The following is a 17,020-nucleotide window of genomic DNA, read 5'->3' as shown; positions in this document are numbered from 1 at the left end:
CTGATGTCCTTTCTCTTCTTGTTGAATCTGACTACTGTTTCTTCAGGGCCACTCACCTCTGTTGGGAGGGTGGTAAGTTGTTCATCTGGGCTTCCTAATCTTTATTTCTTCAAAAGTCACTTCCATTGTGTTAAAATAATATCCTTTGAATCTACAGTTTGCTCTCTGTTACCAGGTGATCATAGTCCTTGGAACTGCCTCCTTCCTTGAGTCACTGTATCTCTCTCTCTCTTTTTTTTTTTTGGTGGGGCAATTGGGGTTAAGTGACTTGCCCAGGGTCACACAGCTAGTAAGTGTCAAGTGTCTGAGGCCGGATTTGAACTCAGGTCCTCCTGAATCCAGGGCTGGTGCTCTATCCACTGTGCCACCTAGCTGCCCCTGTATCTCTTTTTACATATTGAATTAGAAAATATTTTCCTCTGCTTCCCTAGCTGTGCTTCAGACTTTTGAACTGGAGAATTCTATCTCCTACTAGGTAACTCAGCTACTAGATTCCATGGTCAATAGGGGTAGGGGGAGGAGAAAGAAATTTACTTCCTTCCTATGGTAAAAACCTCCCTATGGTGCTTTAGTATAGAACACCACACTACAAAACTAGACTTAGTCTGGACTCATCCAAACTAGTTGTTATCAAACTTTTCAACTTTCTTTAAGAGTCAACCAGGGTGGGGCAGCTAGGTGGCGCAGTGGATAGAACACCGGCCCTGGAGTCAGGAGTACCTGAGTTCAAATCTGGCCTCAGACACTTAACACTTTACTAGCTGTGTGATCCTGGGCAAGTCACTTAACCCCAATTGCCTCACTAAAAAAAAAAAAAAAAGAGTCACCAGGGGTGTGGCCAATCTTCTGCACAGAATGGATAGGCTTCCCTTCTAATTTAGTCAAGGGACTTTTTTGAACTTTGTAAGGCCATCACCAGTTACAGCTTCATCTTAACAGTATTTGCCCCTTACTACCTGTGACTAGGGCAGCTAGTGGCGCAGTGGATAGAGTGCCAGGCCTGGATTCAGGAAAAGCTGGGTTCAAATTTGGCCTCAGATACTTACTAGCTGTGTGACCCAAAACAAGTTACTTAACCCTGTTTACCTCAGTTCCTCATCTGTAAATGAGCTGGAGAAGGAAATGGCAAACCACTGCAGTATCTTTGCCAAGAAAACCTCAAACAGGGTCACAGAGTCACACAGGATCAAAACAACTGAATAATGACAACAGAAACTATGATGATATTCTGGGCCTTCTGGGCCAGGCAAAGATCTACTATGCTGCAGATACAAAGGATCCAGAGCAACTCACATACACTGGATATTCAAATAGCCCACCAGCTAAACACACATACACACATATACAATTAAACTTGATGTTGCCATTGGAATGACACCCTTATACTCTAATGAAATCCCTCTGTCACACGAGAATGTACATAATTTCCCCCCTAGACTCACAATGCCACTCAGTGATTGATACTTCTCTTGGAGGGTAAACATACTTTGGGGGCTTCTGAGTAAGTAAACTTTTTGTTGAACTGGATCTATCCAAGTAACTCATTTTGCTGTAATGATTGGAATGATGCCACCTGCTGTAGAGCTACTGTGGAAAGCTCAGCCATGAGGAGAAGGTGCCTGAGGGCAAGCCATGTGGCTTTTCTTTGGAGTTAGGAAGTGACATTTGCTTGTGGGAGGAAGAAGGGGCGAGGCTGGCTCTCTTGCTCTCTTTCGTGAGGACTCTGGTGGAGAGCAGAGCTAAAGATGTGCTCTCCCTTTGATAGATAGATGAATCTAGGTCTTTCTCTCTTCACCAAATTCTTATTCTCCTTAATAAATACTTTTTTTTTTTTAGTGAGGCAATTGGGGTTAAGTGACTTGCCCAGGGTCACACAGCTAGTAAGTGTTAAGTGTCTGAGGCTGGATTTGAACTCAGGTACTCCTGACTCCAGGGCCAGTGCTCTATCCACCGCACCATCTAGCTGCTCCTCCTTAATAAATACTTAAAAGTCTAAACTCTTGCTAAAGCTTATAATTTATTGGCGACCACTCATTAGAAATTTTTTGAGATTATAGCTAGAATTTTAGCCCCTTACAGGTGGTGACCACGAATTATTTTTTAAATTAAAATCGCAGCGATTGTCTTCTCAATTTACCCTCCACAAGGGGGACTATAGTAATATTACGTTTTAGAGAATGTTTCAATTTTTGTTTTATTATATGTTTCATGTGTAACAACTAAGATTCTGAATTCCCTTAGACATGTTTTTAAGAACTTTCATTTGTTTGATTTGATTATTGACAAAGCTATTTTAAAGTTGTGTTAAGCTCAATTTTGTAGGAAATTGTCCTGGCTGATTACCAGCATCCTCACATCAACCCAGAAAAAAATTTCCATTCCACGACTATACCCAGAGGACTTCCCAAGAATCATCTGAGAAAAGACTTTCAGAGACTTTAAATGAACAGTTTTGTTGTTTTTCTTTTTTCCTTCCTTTATCATATATACCATTTGTAACATGTATTCTGCAGAGGGAGGGCCTCTGCAGGCCAGTGTCAAAGAACCAGTTCATCAGGGACTGCCCCTCTGGACAAAACTTTCCTTTCTCCCTTTTCTATATTCTTCTTCTTTTTTTTTTTTTAGAGGCCATTGGGTTAAGTGACTTGCCCAGGGTCACACAGCTAGTGTCAAGTGTCTGAGGCCAGATTTGAACTCAGGTACTCCTACTCTAGGGCCAGTGCTCTATCCACTGTGCCACCTAGCTGCCCCTTCCTTTTCTGTATTGTTATTAACATATTGTCTGTTAGCACAGGGTATTATATTCTGTTATTTTGACTGTTTCACCAAAGAAACACCCTGTGTTTCTTGAAGAAACAAATGGGGGGACTGTAACAATTGGAATGTCACCACCTACTGGAGAGCTACTGTAGGAAAGTTCAGCTATGAGGAGAAGGCGCCTGAGGGCAAGCCATGTGGCTTTTCTTTGGTGTCAGGAAGTGACATTTGCTTGTGGGAGGAAGAAGGGGTGAGGCTGGCTCTCTTGTTCTCTTTTGTGAGGACTCTGGTGCAGAGTGGAGCTAAAAATGCGCTCTCCCTTTGATAGATAGATGAATCTAGGCCTTTATCTCTCTCTTCACCAAATTCTTATTCTCCTTAATAAATACTTAAAAGTCTAAACTCTTGTTAAAGCTTATAATTTATTGGCAACCACTCATTAGAGATTTTAGATAGTATAGCTAGAATTTTAGCCCCTTACATTGCTCTCTAAATAGGATGCTGCTCAGGAACTAAATTCATTCTCTTCTTTTCCCAAGGAGCACAATATTTCAAGAAATTGGTGCTCTCTAGAATGTCTGGCATCAACACTCAACTCAAGAATTCTCAAAATTGAGTTTTCTCCCCAGGCAGCTCCCAGACATGGGACTCTCCTTCTCAGCTGAGTGGGCACACACATGTCTGCTTCTGCCTTGTGCTTCAGTGGGAAACTTTCAGTGTCAGAGTTGTTACCGTCTGTTAAGCTGGGACATCTCATTCTCAGGATTTCTCCTTTCAGGCTCTGTGTATTGACATCAACTGCTTCTGGGTGTGAGAGGAGAAAGAAATCTCTTTCAACCATTGCTGTACTCTGGAAGAAGGCCCATGGGAAAAAAATGATAAGTAAAGACATGATAAACCAGGACCCAAAGAAAAGAATAAGATTTGAAGTCAGTCAATCAGCAGGAGGAAGCCCCAGGCAATCAGTCAAAGAACAGTCAGCAAATATTTATTAAGCATCTACTATTTGCTAAGCATAGAGGATAAAAAGAAAAGCAAAAGACAGTCCTTGTTCTTGAGGAGCTTAGAGTCTAATGGAGGAGACAAGATGGGAACACCTATGTATAAACAAGCTATATGCAAGATAAATTGAAAATAGTCAACAATGGGAAGGTATTAGAATTAAGGGGGATTAGGTGTGAATGGTAGGATATTAGCTGGGATTTGAAGGAGGTGGAACCCAACCAGTATCATACCAATGGACATGCTCAGACTTCATAGAAAAGTATACTTTTAGATACCTCAAATAATGTTTCTATAATATGGAATTGATTAAGGGAATTCATTTAGACTTTCCTTATAGCTATCTCTTATCATCTTGACCAGATTGATGTACATGAGGTGATACCTACAGAGTGGTTTGAATTTGTATTTCTATTAGTAGCAGTTTGGAAGATTTTTATATGAATATTGATTATTATATTTCTTCCTCTGAAAACTCTTCCAAACCAATCTTTCCAGTCTCATTTTACTCTCTCTGGCTTAATGCAATCTTTATATTCAAATATGTTCTGGCTTTCTCTGGATTCTATACATATGATACTCCATTTCTCATCTCTATCTTTGCACTGGCTGTCTCCCTTATTTAGAGTGTACACTCCTTCATGTCTACTTCAAAGATCTCTTTCTTCCTTCAGGATGCAGCTTGTTCATCACCTTCTACATGAAACAATTTTTCCATCCTCTCAATGGCTAATGCCCTCCCTCTCAAACTATTTTGTATTTATTCTCTTTGTATTTTATCTATATAGACATGTATATGTGTGTATGAATGTGTATGTCTATACTGTTGTCTCCATTATTAAGATATAAAATCTTTTCAAGTAGAGATTGTTCCATTCATTGTAATCGTACCCCAGCATATAACACAATGTCAAGAACATAGGCACTTAACAAATACTTGTTAAGTAAATACACAAATTATGCAAAAATAAATACAAATTATTTAGAAAACCTTCTGGTAACTTGGATAGAAACCTAGCCTTGGAGCCAGGAAGGTCTGGGTTCAAGTCTCATACTAGGCAAAACACTTAACCTCTTAGTGCCCCAAGGAAAATCTAAGACTATAAATTGCAGAGCAGTTCCAGATCTTCACTGGCAAGCAAGTTTTCTCATAGGAACGCTTCCTATACTGATGAAACTGCAGGTCCAGACCAAAAAAAAAAAAAGTAGTTTTTGTGGGGTGGGGGACACTAACAACTGGGGATCATCAGAAAAGGCAGAACTAGAAGGCAGAGGTAGAACTTGAGCAGAGCCTTAAAATGAACTAGGGATTCCAAGTGGAAAGAAGTGAAGTGATAATTCCTTGGCTCATTTTTTTTCTTTTTCCTTTTAGCCCCTATATGTAGTATCTCCCAAAACTCTTCCTTTGCCCTTTTCTTTTCTTTGCAGGGCAATAAGGGTTAAGTGACTTGCCCAGGTCACAGGGCTAGTGAGTGTCAAGTGTCTGGTTGAATCTGGATTTTAACTCAGGTCCTCTTGAATCCAGGGCCAGTGCTTTATCCACTGCACCACCTATGTCCACTGAGCCACCTAGCCCTTTTCTTTCTTTTTTTTGGTTTTGTTTGTTTTTGTTTTGTTTTGTAGGGCAATGAGGGTTAAGTGACTTGCCAAGGTCACACAGCTAGTAAGTGTCAAGTGTCTAAGGCTGGATTTGAACTTAGGTCCTCCTGAATCCAAGGCCAGTGCTTTATCCACTGCGCCACCTAGCTGCCCCTTAGCCCTTTTCTTTAAAAAAAAAAAATTATTTAGTATTTTATTTTTCCCCTGACTTTTTTTATCTTTCAAGATTAATTCCTTTGGTGACTTCATCTAATGCAATGGCTTCAATTACTAGTTCTATGCAGATCTCTCCTAAATCTGTAACTCCAATACTGATCTTTCTCTTCTGAGTTTTATATCTCCACTTCCATTTGCTTGATGGACAGTTCCACCCAGATGTCCTGGCAGCATCTTAAATAAATGAAAATAAATCATCTTCATAAAATCTGTTCCTCCTTACAGCTTTATTTAATCTTTTTAAAGTGAACTATAGTTAAATTTAAAACAATTTTTTCCAATTAACAAGTATTTGCTTTATGTCTCTCATCTACCCCCATTAAAAAAATAAAGGAAAAAAAAACCAAACCCAAACCCTTTAACAACCATACTACCCTAAACATGCCTGATCTTGTCTGAATCTCATTTCCCTTAATGACATCACTCTTCAATTGATGAACATCTAATTTATTTCTTTTTTTTAAATCTACTTTATTTCTAATTCTTTGCTATCACAAAAAGTACTCCTATAAATTTTGGTATATATGGGGGACTTTCTCCTTCTCAGTGACTTCTTTGGTGTATCTTTGGTGTATAAGCCTAGCCATCTAAAAAGGTACAGACATTTTAGTCACTTTAGTTGCATAATTCCAAATTATTTTCTAAAACAGTTGTGTAGATGCACAACTCCACCATCATCCAATTAGTGTTGTTTCTAGATACCAGACTTTTATTACCAAAATTTCACTACTTCCCTTCTTACCCTACATGAATGCTAATTTTGCCTGTGCAGAAGTTTTTCACTTTCATGTAAATGAATTGCTATACTTTTTTTTCAAAACAACCCTGTAAAGGAGGGTAAGACAAATAGTATTGCCCTTGTTTTAGAGACTAAAAAGTTGCACAATTTTTCCTGGGTCACAAAGCAAAGAATCGACCCCAAGCACTCAAACCCAAACACAGTGTCATTGCACACCTTTTTTTTATGACTTAGTTGCTCAAAGTCATTTTTTTTTAGTGAGGCAATTGAGGTTAAGTGACTTGACCAGGTCACACAGCTAGTGTCAAGTGTCTGAGGCCGAATTTGAATTTAGTACTCCTGACTCCAGGGCTGGTGCTCTATCCACTGTGCCACCTAGCTGCCCCTATTGCACCTTTTTAAAAACAAAACCTGTGGTTTCATTAGTTCACGGAAAGCCTATAGGGGAAACTCCTTTTACTGATGGAGATCTACATTTGCTCACCAAACTGGAGTCTAAGAGAGATCCCTGGGGCACTGAGGGGTTAAATGACTTGCTCAAGATCACATCAGTACGTGTCGGAGGCAGACTTGAATCCCGGTCTTCTTGACTCTGAGGCCCAAGCTGTCTATCACCACCCCAAGTAGCTTCTTGTCCTTGCACAACATTGTACTTAATTAAAATTAAATCCAAAAAGCTTTTATTAAGCACCTATGTGCAAGTTACTGTGACGGGGACACCAAAGAAATACAGATCTGCCTTCAAGGAGCTAACGTTGTTTATTGGCGGCAATTAAAAATCTCTTCCATTTCTCATCAGTGGGATCTTCCAAATCCCCACAGATCTGAAAGATCAACAAGTCCATTGGCAAGACTGAGAGTAATAATAGTCATCCACCCAAGGAAAGAAGTGGGGGATGTGTAGGTGCGGTTTCAAACAGAGAATTTGGAGATTGATAACAGTAACGATGGCGGCGAGGGCCGGCAAGGGGAGTCTGGTGGAAAAGTCTAGGGAACTTTCAGGTTAGTTTCGCCATGGGGCCTGGAGGAAGAAGACCTAAAGTTGAACGACTTGGGCACAAGGCAAAATCAGAAAGGGAGGTTTTGGCTAAGGCGTCAGCAGCCCGACTACAGAGAGAGAGCTAGACTACAGACGCAATCCAAGACTAGGGAGTCCTCCGATTCCCCATACTCCCCTCGTCTCCAGTGCTTCCTGCCTTTCTAGGCCGGAGCACGCTAATCTCAATGGTGAAACCCGAACTGGGCTGGACTCCCCAAACCACACCTGCCTAGCCCCTATCACGTGACCAGACACTCGCCTATCAGAAGGACGGAGTTCGAGTGCGGACGTGGCCGGAGGATGCTCTTATTGGATGGTTCCGGGGGAAGGCGGAGCCAGCTCTCAGCGGGGCCCCCAAGGGGAAGTGAGTAGCCGCGGCTGGGATTACGTGCAGTGGTGGCGGCTGCAGCGGCTACGAGTCTTCTGGACGCTGAGTGGAAGCGACCGACACCAGGCTTGTCCTCAGCCCTTAACCCGCATACGCCTGGACATGGATCCCTGCCAGCCAAGGTAGCCGGGCAGGAGGAGAGGAGGGACAGAGCCACTGACTGACTGACTGACCTACCGACTGACTTACTGACGGACGGTCAGGCCGCCCGGCCCCTCCTCTGGTCCAACCCGCCCCTCCGGGCTCCGCCTCCAGCCCCCTCAGCCCTTGACTCCTCTCTGCACTCCCAGCACCTTACATCCCCTTTAACAAGGCACTCTGTCCCTGTACCTGCCCCATACCCATGTCCCTTCTGTCTAGATATCCCCGTGGCTCCCTGACACGTATGCTGCCCCCCCCCCATATGTGCTCCTCCGTGGTGTCCTCAGACCCCCTGTATGTGCCCTTCGGTGTCCTCCATCCTTCCTTGGTCGACCCGCGTCTCCTTGGTGGGCCCACCCCCCCCAGCCTCCCCTGGTCTCTTCTATTGGGTTCCCTTCCTCAGAATTCCTCCCACACACCCACACGTATCGGATGGGGATCCGTCTGTCGGCCTCTGTATACCCTTGTCCATCTCCCGTGTCGTGTCATCCCATCCCTTCTAGCTCTTATTTCTTATTTCTCTAGATCTACTGCCCGTTCCCTCCCCCCCCCCCCGCCCCCAATTCAGGTAGTTCAGAATAGAAGAGGACGCTGGACTGGGATTAGAAGACCTGGATTTTTTTCATTCTGCCTCTGCCTGTTAATAGTACCTTCGGAGGCAAGTTTCTCTGTAATTCTTCCACTTGTAAAATAAGATGATTGGATTGGACAGCCTCCTTCCTGTGAATCTGCAATTCTTCTTAAAACCAACGGGAACATTTTCCATTGTCTGGGACCCTCTTTGGCACCTTCACTTCTTCCTCCCCCGGCCTCTGGGAGTGACCCTTTCGTCCTTTCCATCGTCTTCATTCAGCAAATATTTATTAACTAGAGAACTGCATTCAGTGATGCCTCCCCTCATTTTTATCGCCCCTTTGTCCTGCCTCCAACTCTTGTCACGTCTCCTACCCCACAACGTCTTCATCTTCAGTCACTTTCTTGGAGTTTTCTCCTACATTTTGGATTTCTCTTAGACCTCTCTCCTGCCTTTCTCTCAGTATTTTTATTTTCTTGCCTGCCCTTCCTTAGTTCCCTCCAGCATTGTTCCTCTTTCAGCTCTCCTTCCAAATCTTAGTCTCTTTACTCTTTCAAACCACCTTCCATGTAGACTTCTCCAACTTCAACGGCTTCACTTCCAGACTCTCCTTCCCTTAAGCTCCCCAGACTCCTCACTGCCCTCTCCCCTCCCTCTACTTTTTCAATCCATTTTCATGTTTCTTCCCCTGACACATCTCCCATAAAGGAATTTTCTTCTTTCCTCAACACTCCCCTTCCTTCTCGCACTGATATTTGGAGGATCTAGTCTAGATGTGTCTCTGTAGTAAGTACTCACCATTCAGAATAAGGTTTGTAAGGTCAGCATCCAGGATGCTGTTGACTAATCACCATAACGCTTTTTACTTTCATTGTGCTATTCCTCCCCTACTCAGGTCTTCAGTGGGACATTCCTCTTGGCCTGCCTTATATCTGTTGTTAATGTGGGTGTCTGGTGTTACCTAATGGAGAGGAGGAGGAGATGGCAGTTAGCAAAGCTGGTGGGTCAAGTTGTAATACTGACACACCTAATCAAGTCTGTTTCAGAAAAAGCTTCTTCGGTGGTGTTTCTATGGCCTGGTTAGAGGAATGTGATAAGAAATCAGAATTATTAAGTTTTGGGGTAAAATAATTTCAAGGCTTTCAGAGTAGAGAGAATGTTTTGCATTTTGACAGATATGAAGTTTGGATTTTTTTACAGCATCACATGATTTAGATTGCGTGCTTTTAGTTTGATATCTGTTGTTTCTTTCTGTACTTCAGGGGAAGTTTTTATAATTTGATGGTGATTGTTGTGGGGAATGTATCTCTTGGTTTCTATTTTTTAAATTGCTGCACTCCTCCCCAGGGTATGTTTTTCTAAAATAAAATTGAAGGGTAAGAATTGCAGCAAAATTCAGGTGTTTATTTACCTTAACGAATACCACAGCAGATAAAAATGATTAAGCAAAAGAATATGAGTTAAACAGAATTTAAATTCAGAATCAGCACTATTTTTTATTCTTTTCAATCATAAAAGTATTTTATTATTTTCCAGTTACATGTAAAGATAGTTTTCAACATTTGTTTTTATAAGATTTTGAGTTCCAAATTTTTCTTCCTCCCTTCCTTCCCTCATCCTTCTCCAAGACAGAAAGCAATCTGGTATAGGTTTTATATGTACAATCACATTAAACATATTTCTCAGCACCGTTTTAGAAAAGAGGACAATTTCGATTCAACAGTTACTTATTGAGCACCTATGCCCAAGGTTCAAGGCCCAAAGCTAAGTGCTACTGGGGATACAAAGGTGAATAAGACATTTTCCTTACCCTTAAGAATCTTACAGTCGGCTATAAGTTTTGCTTTTAAAAGAAATGCATTTTTATTTTCAATTTTTTTTTTTGTGAGGCAGTTGGGGTTAAGTGACTTGCCCAGAGTCACACAGCTAGTAAGTGTTAAGTGTCTGAGGTCGGATTTGAACTCAGGTCCTCCTGAATCCAGGGCCGGTGCTCTATCCACTGCACCACCTAGCTGCCCCTATTTTCAAATTTTAATGATGTAAATTGAGTGTGCTAGGAAAAACTTTTATTATTAATTTGTAATGTTTTAGTGTAGTCATACTAAACAATAATAAAGTGAAATAAGCTACATTTCTGTGGTACCTTCTAGATTTCTAGAGTATAAAGGGCAGAAGACTATATGCTAAGAAGAAAGGACAGATCTCATTCAGTGCAAGAAGTTTAAACTTGATATAGAAAGTAGTGCATTCATGGAATGTAGTCAGTCAACAACTAGCATCTATTTATCCCTTGCTTTGTGGTGCTAAGCACCACAGATACAAAGAAAGGCAAAAACACTGTCCTTGCCCATGTAAGTAACTAATTAACACAAGACATATACAGAGTAGATGGAAAGTAATCTGAGAGAAGGCACTAGCAGCTGGGGAACTAGGCCTTCTGAAGAAAGTGAGGCTTGAGCTGAGTCTTGAAGCCAGAGAAAGTAAGAGATAGTGCAGAGGTACAGAGTTGGAAGTATTGTATGTGAGGAACAGCAAGTAGACCAGAGTGTACCTGGAAGGGAGAAAAGTGTAAGAGGGCTTTGAATGAGAAACAGAACATTTTACATTTGGTGCAGGAGGTGATAGGGAGCCTCTGGAGTTTATTGAGTAAGGGTTTGACAAGGCCAGATCTTTGCTTTAGGAAAAGCACTTTGACAGCTGAGTGGAGGATGGATTGGAGTGGCCAGACAGTTGAGGCAGGGAGACCAATTAAAAGGCTAGCTAAGTGAGTGGTGGTCAGTACTAAAGTGGTGGCTGTGTGAGTGGAGAAAAAGGGACATACTGTCTATCACAGATGAAAGATGTGGAAAAAGGAGAAATGTTAAGATTTGACAACTAAGATATGTGGGTTGGGGGAAGCTAGGTGGCACAATGGATAAAGCACCAGCCCTGGATTCAGGAGGACCGGAGTTCAAATTTGACCTCAGACACTTGACAATCACTAGCTGTGTGACCCTGGGCAAGTCACTTAACCCTCATTACCCCCCCCCCCCAAAAAAAAAAAGATATGTGTGTTGATCGAGAATGAGGAATTGAGGGTAACCCTGAGGTTGTGAGTCTGGGTGCTTGGAAAGATTGGTAGAACCCTTGACAGTAATAGGGTAGTCTGGAAGAGGTTATGGTTGGGGGGCGGGGCAGTACGGGTGGGAAAGATAATGATTTCTGTTTTGGACATAATGAATTTGAGATGCCTATAGGATATCCAGTTGGAGATGTGCAGAAGGCAGTTGGTACTTTGGAATTTAGCAAAGGAGAGATACTTGGGCTGGATATATAGATTTGTATAGAGATGTGGTAATTGAGCCCATGGTTGCTGATGAGCTCATAAAGTGAAATAATATAGAACAGGGTTCTTAACTTTTGTGTGTGTCATGAACTCGTTTGACAGTTTGGTGAAGTCTAGGGACTTCTACTCAGAATAATGTTTTTTAAACACATAAAACAAAATATATAAGATGGCAAAAGAAACCAATTATATTAGAATACAGCTGTCAAAATGCTTTTTAAAATCATGGACCCACAGGTTAAGAATCCTGGGTGTACTCACTAATAAATAAATAAATAAATAAATAAAAGGGGCAGCTAGGTGGCGCAATGGATAGAGCACCGGCCCTGAAGTCAGGAGTACCTGAATTCAAATCCAGCCTCAGACACTTAACACTTACTAGCTGTGTGACCCTGGGCAAGTCACTTAACCCCAATTGCCTCACCAAAAAAAAAACCATGTAAATAAATAAATAAATAATCTTGGGTGTAAAAGAAGAAGAGAAGAGGACCCAGGACAGTTTTGGGGGACATCCACGGTTAATGGATGTGACACGGTTGAAGAAGAAGCAAAAGAGATGGAATGAGCATTCAGACAAATGGGAAGTGAAACAGGAGAGAACAATGGCATGAAAACCCAGAGAGGAGACTGCATCTGGAAGGAAGTGATCAGCAGTATTAAATGCTGCAAGAGAGTTCAAGAAGAAGGAAGATTAAGAAGAAGACATTTGATTTGGCAATTAAAAAATCATTGGTAACTTTGGAGAGAACAGTTTCTGTAACCTCTTCCACTTTCTGCCAACGTGTCCAGTGGAGTCCCTGATTATAGGACATAACACGATGCCTGAGCTAATAGGATTTAGTTTTGCTGACACCCTGCAATGGTGGTATCATTGGTGGGTGCTTCTTGTATGTAATTCACATATGTGCTTTGGTAGAGGAGTTCCATGGAATGGGAAGCTGGGAGCATGTCATATGTCATATGAAATTCCTTTACTTTAAACGATCAAACAAAAACCCTCTAAAACTTGCTGTCTTTTTTGTAGTGAGGATTTAACCATCTCAAAGGTTAGAATTTTCGCAAGGGAGACCAAAGCTCAGGGTGTTTCTGCTTCATGCTTGCCTTTCTGAAACTCAGAGATAACATAATTGGTGTTGCTTCCCATTTGGTCTTTTCCCTAGCCCTTTCCAACCCCATTCCTCCCACCTCTCCCTTTAGGGAGATCTGTGCTATCTGAAGATCATACCATAGTTATTCATTTGCTTTCTCTCATCCTATTTCTTCTGACAGATATCAACCTGAACTCTCCTAACAAAGGTCTGCTATCTGATACCATGACAGATGTGCCTGTGGATACAGGGACTTCCAGGACCTCCATTCCTGAGGGTCTGACAGAGGCAGAGGAAGAAGAGCTCAGATCGGAACTCACTAAGGTGACAACAGTGTTTTCTTTGCTCTATTAATCACAACCTTCTTTCTTTAAAGTTGGTAAGAGGAAAGGGTGCTGCAGTGGTCCTTATAAAATGTTACATGAGAAATCATACTGTGGCTGAAATCCGCTGAGGATGTTCATTCTAAACAAGGTTGTACCTGGCAATAGTCCATGTTTATATAATATTTTGCCATTTACAAAGTATTTACTCAATAACTTTTGAGGGTAGTGCAGAGATTACTCCTCCTATTTTATAGATAAGGATACTGAAGTTCAGAGAGATGTGACTTGTCCATAGTCACACCTGGTAGCCGAATTGGGGATCCAGGTTTTCCTTTCTTTCAACACCATCCCATTGCCAGTGATTTGGTAGACATGATAATAATATTGTTTGTACATCCTTATCCATGATGACTTTTTGTTGTAGTTTTGTCTTTGATGATAAGTTAGTATGGCGGGATAGTTGTGTAAATCTTGAACACTATTAAGGGAATGTAAGACTAGGATGACAGCAGCCACCTTAAAGATTCCCCCCCTTCAATTAGATCTATGATTTCATTCAGAATAGCAACTTTTCTGCAACTGAGAGTCTTAGGAAGTTGCCTGGGGACACTGAAAGAGAAGTTAAGTCACTTGCCACAACCACAGAGCCATTATGTTTGAAAGATGGGACTTGAACCCAGGTGTTCCTGACTCTGAGACTGGCTCTCTGGCTACTATGTGAGGCTGCTCTTAGAGATTATCAATGAACTTATCAATGATTGAGGACCTACTGGTGTAACTTTTATGCATATTAACTACTAAAATGGTATTTTGATGTTTTCATTAAACTTCTTGTGATACAAGGTTAAAACTGATAAGCTTAATGTGGTAGGACACAGAGAAAGAAACATTTTGGCAGGCTCATTGTCATTAAAAGTGTTAGTATAGGGGCAGCTAGGTGGCACAGTGGATAGAGCACCAGCCCTGGAGTCAGGAGTACCTGAGTTCGGGTCCGGCCTCAGACACTTAACACTTACTATAGCTGTGTGACCCTGGGCAAGTCACTTAACCCCAATTGCCTCACTTTAAAAAAAAAAAAGTGTTAGTATAAGGTTGCTATGGTTACAGTATGTTTTAGCCCATACTAAAACAAGGGACAGAGGTTGTAGTGATACTTTTGCTTTGTCTTAAGGGATCTCTTTAAGACCAAACATATTTTAGTATTTAGAATCCAACTTCAGGGTTCAGGTAGTCCAATAATTTTCAAATTATCTCTCCTGGATCTATTTTCTAGGTCAGTGTTTTTTCCAAGGAGATATTTCACATTGCCTTCTATTTTTTTCCATTCTTTTGGTTTTGCTTTATTGTGTCTTGGTTTCTCATAGTGTCATTAGCTTCCGTTTGCTCAATCCTGATTTTTTTTTTTTGGTTGGGCAATAAGGGTTAAGTGACTTGCCCAACGTCACACACCTAGTAAGTGTCAAGTGTCTGAGGCTGGATTTGAACTCAGGTACTCCTGAATCCAGGGTCAGTGCACTATCCACTGCGCCAACTAGCTGCCCCTCAATCCTAATTTTTAAGCAATTATTTTCTTCAGAGAGCTTTTGTACCTCCTTTTCCATTTGGCCAATTTGGCTTTTCAAGCTGTTGACTTTTTTTTTCATGACTTTCCTGCATCTCTCTTTCCATTTTTTCCTCTACCTCTCTTACTTTATTTTCAAAGTCCTTTTTGAGCACTTTTATGGCCTGAGACCAATTCATATTTTTCTTTTTTCTTTTTTTTTTAAATTTTATTTTGGTGAGGCAACTGGGGTTAAGTGACTTGCCCAGGGTCACACAGCTAGTAAGTGTCAAGTGTCTGAGGCCGGATTTGAACTCAGGTCCTCCTAACTCCCAGGCTGGTACTCTATCCACTGCACCATCTAGCTGCCCCCCAATTCTTATTTTTCTTGGAAGCTTTGGATGTAGGAGCCCTGACCTTGCTATCCTCTGTTAAAGGGTGCACCTTGATCTTCCTTGTCACCATAGAAACTTTATAGGGTCAGCATTTTTTTCTGTCTGCTCATTTTCGTAGCCTATTTCTTGACTTTTAACTCCTTCTTAAAGTGGGCACTGCTTCTAGGATGCACCTGTCACAAGCTTCAGGGGGTCCATGGTGGTACAATTTAAGGAGAAGCATGTTTACCACTCCCCTGGCCAGTGCTCTGGTCTGCAAACAACCACAGGCCTGTTTGCCCTTTAACCCGGAACAGAATCCTGTTTCACTGTGGCTGCAAGCTCTGGTTTGCTTGTGTCCTTCTGACTGCTTCCTGGATCTGAGCAAGGGCAAAACAACAGAGTCCCCCCTCAGCACCAACAGAGACCCCTGTAATCTCCCCCTTGATTCTTTCACTGTCCATGAGCTGTCCAAGGCTCCCAAGGCCTGTTTCTCCGGGGCGGCCTGCCTGGGGCTGGATCTGTTCTGGTGTGGCCTGTAAAGGTCTGCCCTCCACTCTCACCCTGGTACAAAAGATCCTTCCTGCCAACCTTCTAAGCCGTCTTTGGCTGAAAAAATGATCTCACTCCATCCTTTTGTGGGTTCTGCTGCTCCAGGAATTGTCTTATGGCATTATTTGAAGGTATTTGGAGGGGTCTTGTGGAAAGCAGAGAGCTCAGGGAAGTCACTGCCTTTCCTTCACCATCTTGGTTCTGCCCCTCCAGGGGTTCAATAGACTGTGTTAATACGCATAAGTTTCAAACACCAGTATATCAGGTTTCCCATTGGTGAGGAGAATGCAACAATTGTTTGTAAGTTGGAAAAAGCTTAAGGGAGAACAAGCCATGGTCCAAAGGAATTGATATTTTGCATTTGTTTTAGAATACCTCGAGGGGTTTATAAATCAAACACCAAGGCCCTGCTCACAATGGGATTGTTGGGTGGAGTTCTGTCATTTGCAAAACTCCAATTTGAATAGTCTAGATAATTAGAGGATATGCCATAAGCCCTATTAATATACTGTAAATGAACATGTCAGTCTACATGTATTCTCTGCATTATGATTCTTGGGGTTTCATAGTCATTTCTCTAGTATGGATTTCTGAATATTCTGCAAGGCTTCTGTTTCTGGGTCTTTTAATAGCATGGAATAACTTGCTATTATTAAAATAGTGCATAGATTTGTAAATGAGAAATTAGTCTATAAACAGAATTATTTCTCTTTGACCTTCCTCATGCTACTTCCTATTGGCTTTGAGAACACTGACAAGATTTAGAGACCAAATTTTGTTCCCAAATGTTCAAATTTTAGATGGTAGCTCTGTATTATTATACTTGGTAGCCTTGTATGATTAGGTGAATTTCAGCAAATTGTTATTTCCTAATAAATTTTTATTTTTTTATTTTTATATCATGTACATTTCCCAGTGCATCCCCTATACCTACTCCCAAGAGACACAGTGGCATAGGTGATAAAGAGCTGGCCTCAGAGTAAGGAAGATTTGGGTTCAAGTTCCACCTTTGACACATACAGTTAATGCGATCCTGCCAAATGACTTAACTTCTAAGTGTTCTAGGGAACTCTCTAAAAGAGAGGTTTTTTAACTTCGGGTCTATGAATTCGTTTTTTAGGGTTTTTTTTTACATTGTAATAATTATTGCAATATATATACATGTATACACACATAATTGGTTTCCTTTGTAATTGTATATATTTTATGTATCTGAAAACATTATTCTGAGAAGGGGGTTATAAGTTTGTGAGAATATTATTATCAGAGGCCCCCTGCTGAATGAGTATGAGGGGCCCCTGATAATAATATTCTCACAAGTTTCACCACACTACTAAATGGGTCCATAACAAAAAAAGAT

General features: G+C 41.4%; 1 protein-coding gene across 4 annotated transcripts in view; it reads left to right on the top strand.

Moving 5' to 3' along the window:
• The first annotated feature begins 7,697 nt into the window (after nucleotides 1-7,697).
• The window catches only part of TPD52L2 (TPD52 like 2), a 31,007-nt gene continuing 21,684 nt past the window's right edge, over nucleotides 7,698-17,020 (top strand). For all 4 annotated transcript variants that reach the window (XM_043983091.1, XM_043983089.1, XM_043983090.1 and 1 more), the window contains exons 1-2: nucleotides 7,698-7,862; nucleotides 13,050-13,192. In XM_043983091.1, coding sequence (XP_043839026.1) covers nucleotides 13,094-13,192 — 99 coding nt within the window. In that variant the 5' untranslated portion in view covers nucleotides 7,698-7,862; nucleotides 13,050-13,093. The remainder of the gene's footprint in view (nucleotides 7,863-13,049; nucleotides 13,193-17,020) is intronic.

The sequence above is a fragment of the Dromiciops gliroides genome, chromosome 2 (assembly GCF_019393635.1).
Source record: "Dromiciops gliroides isolate mDroGli1 chromosome 2, mDroGli1.pri, whole genome shotgun sequence".
In the NCBI taxonomy this organism is placed as follows: domain Eukaryota; kingdom Metazoa; phylum Chordata; class Mammalia; order Microbiotheria; family Microbiotheriidae; genus Dromiciops; species Dromiciops gliroides.
This window is presented reverse-complemented; position numbering and strand designations above follow the sequence as displayed.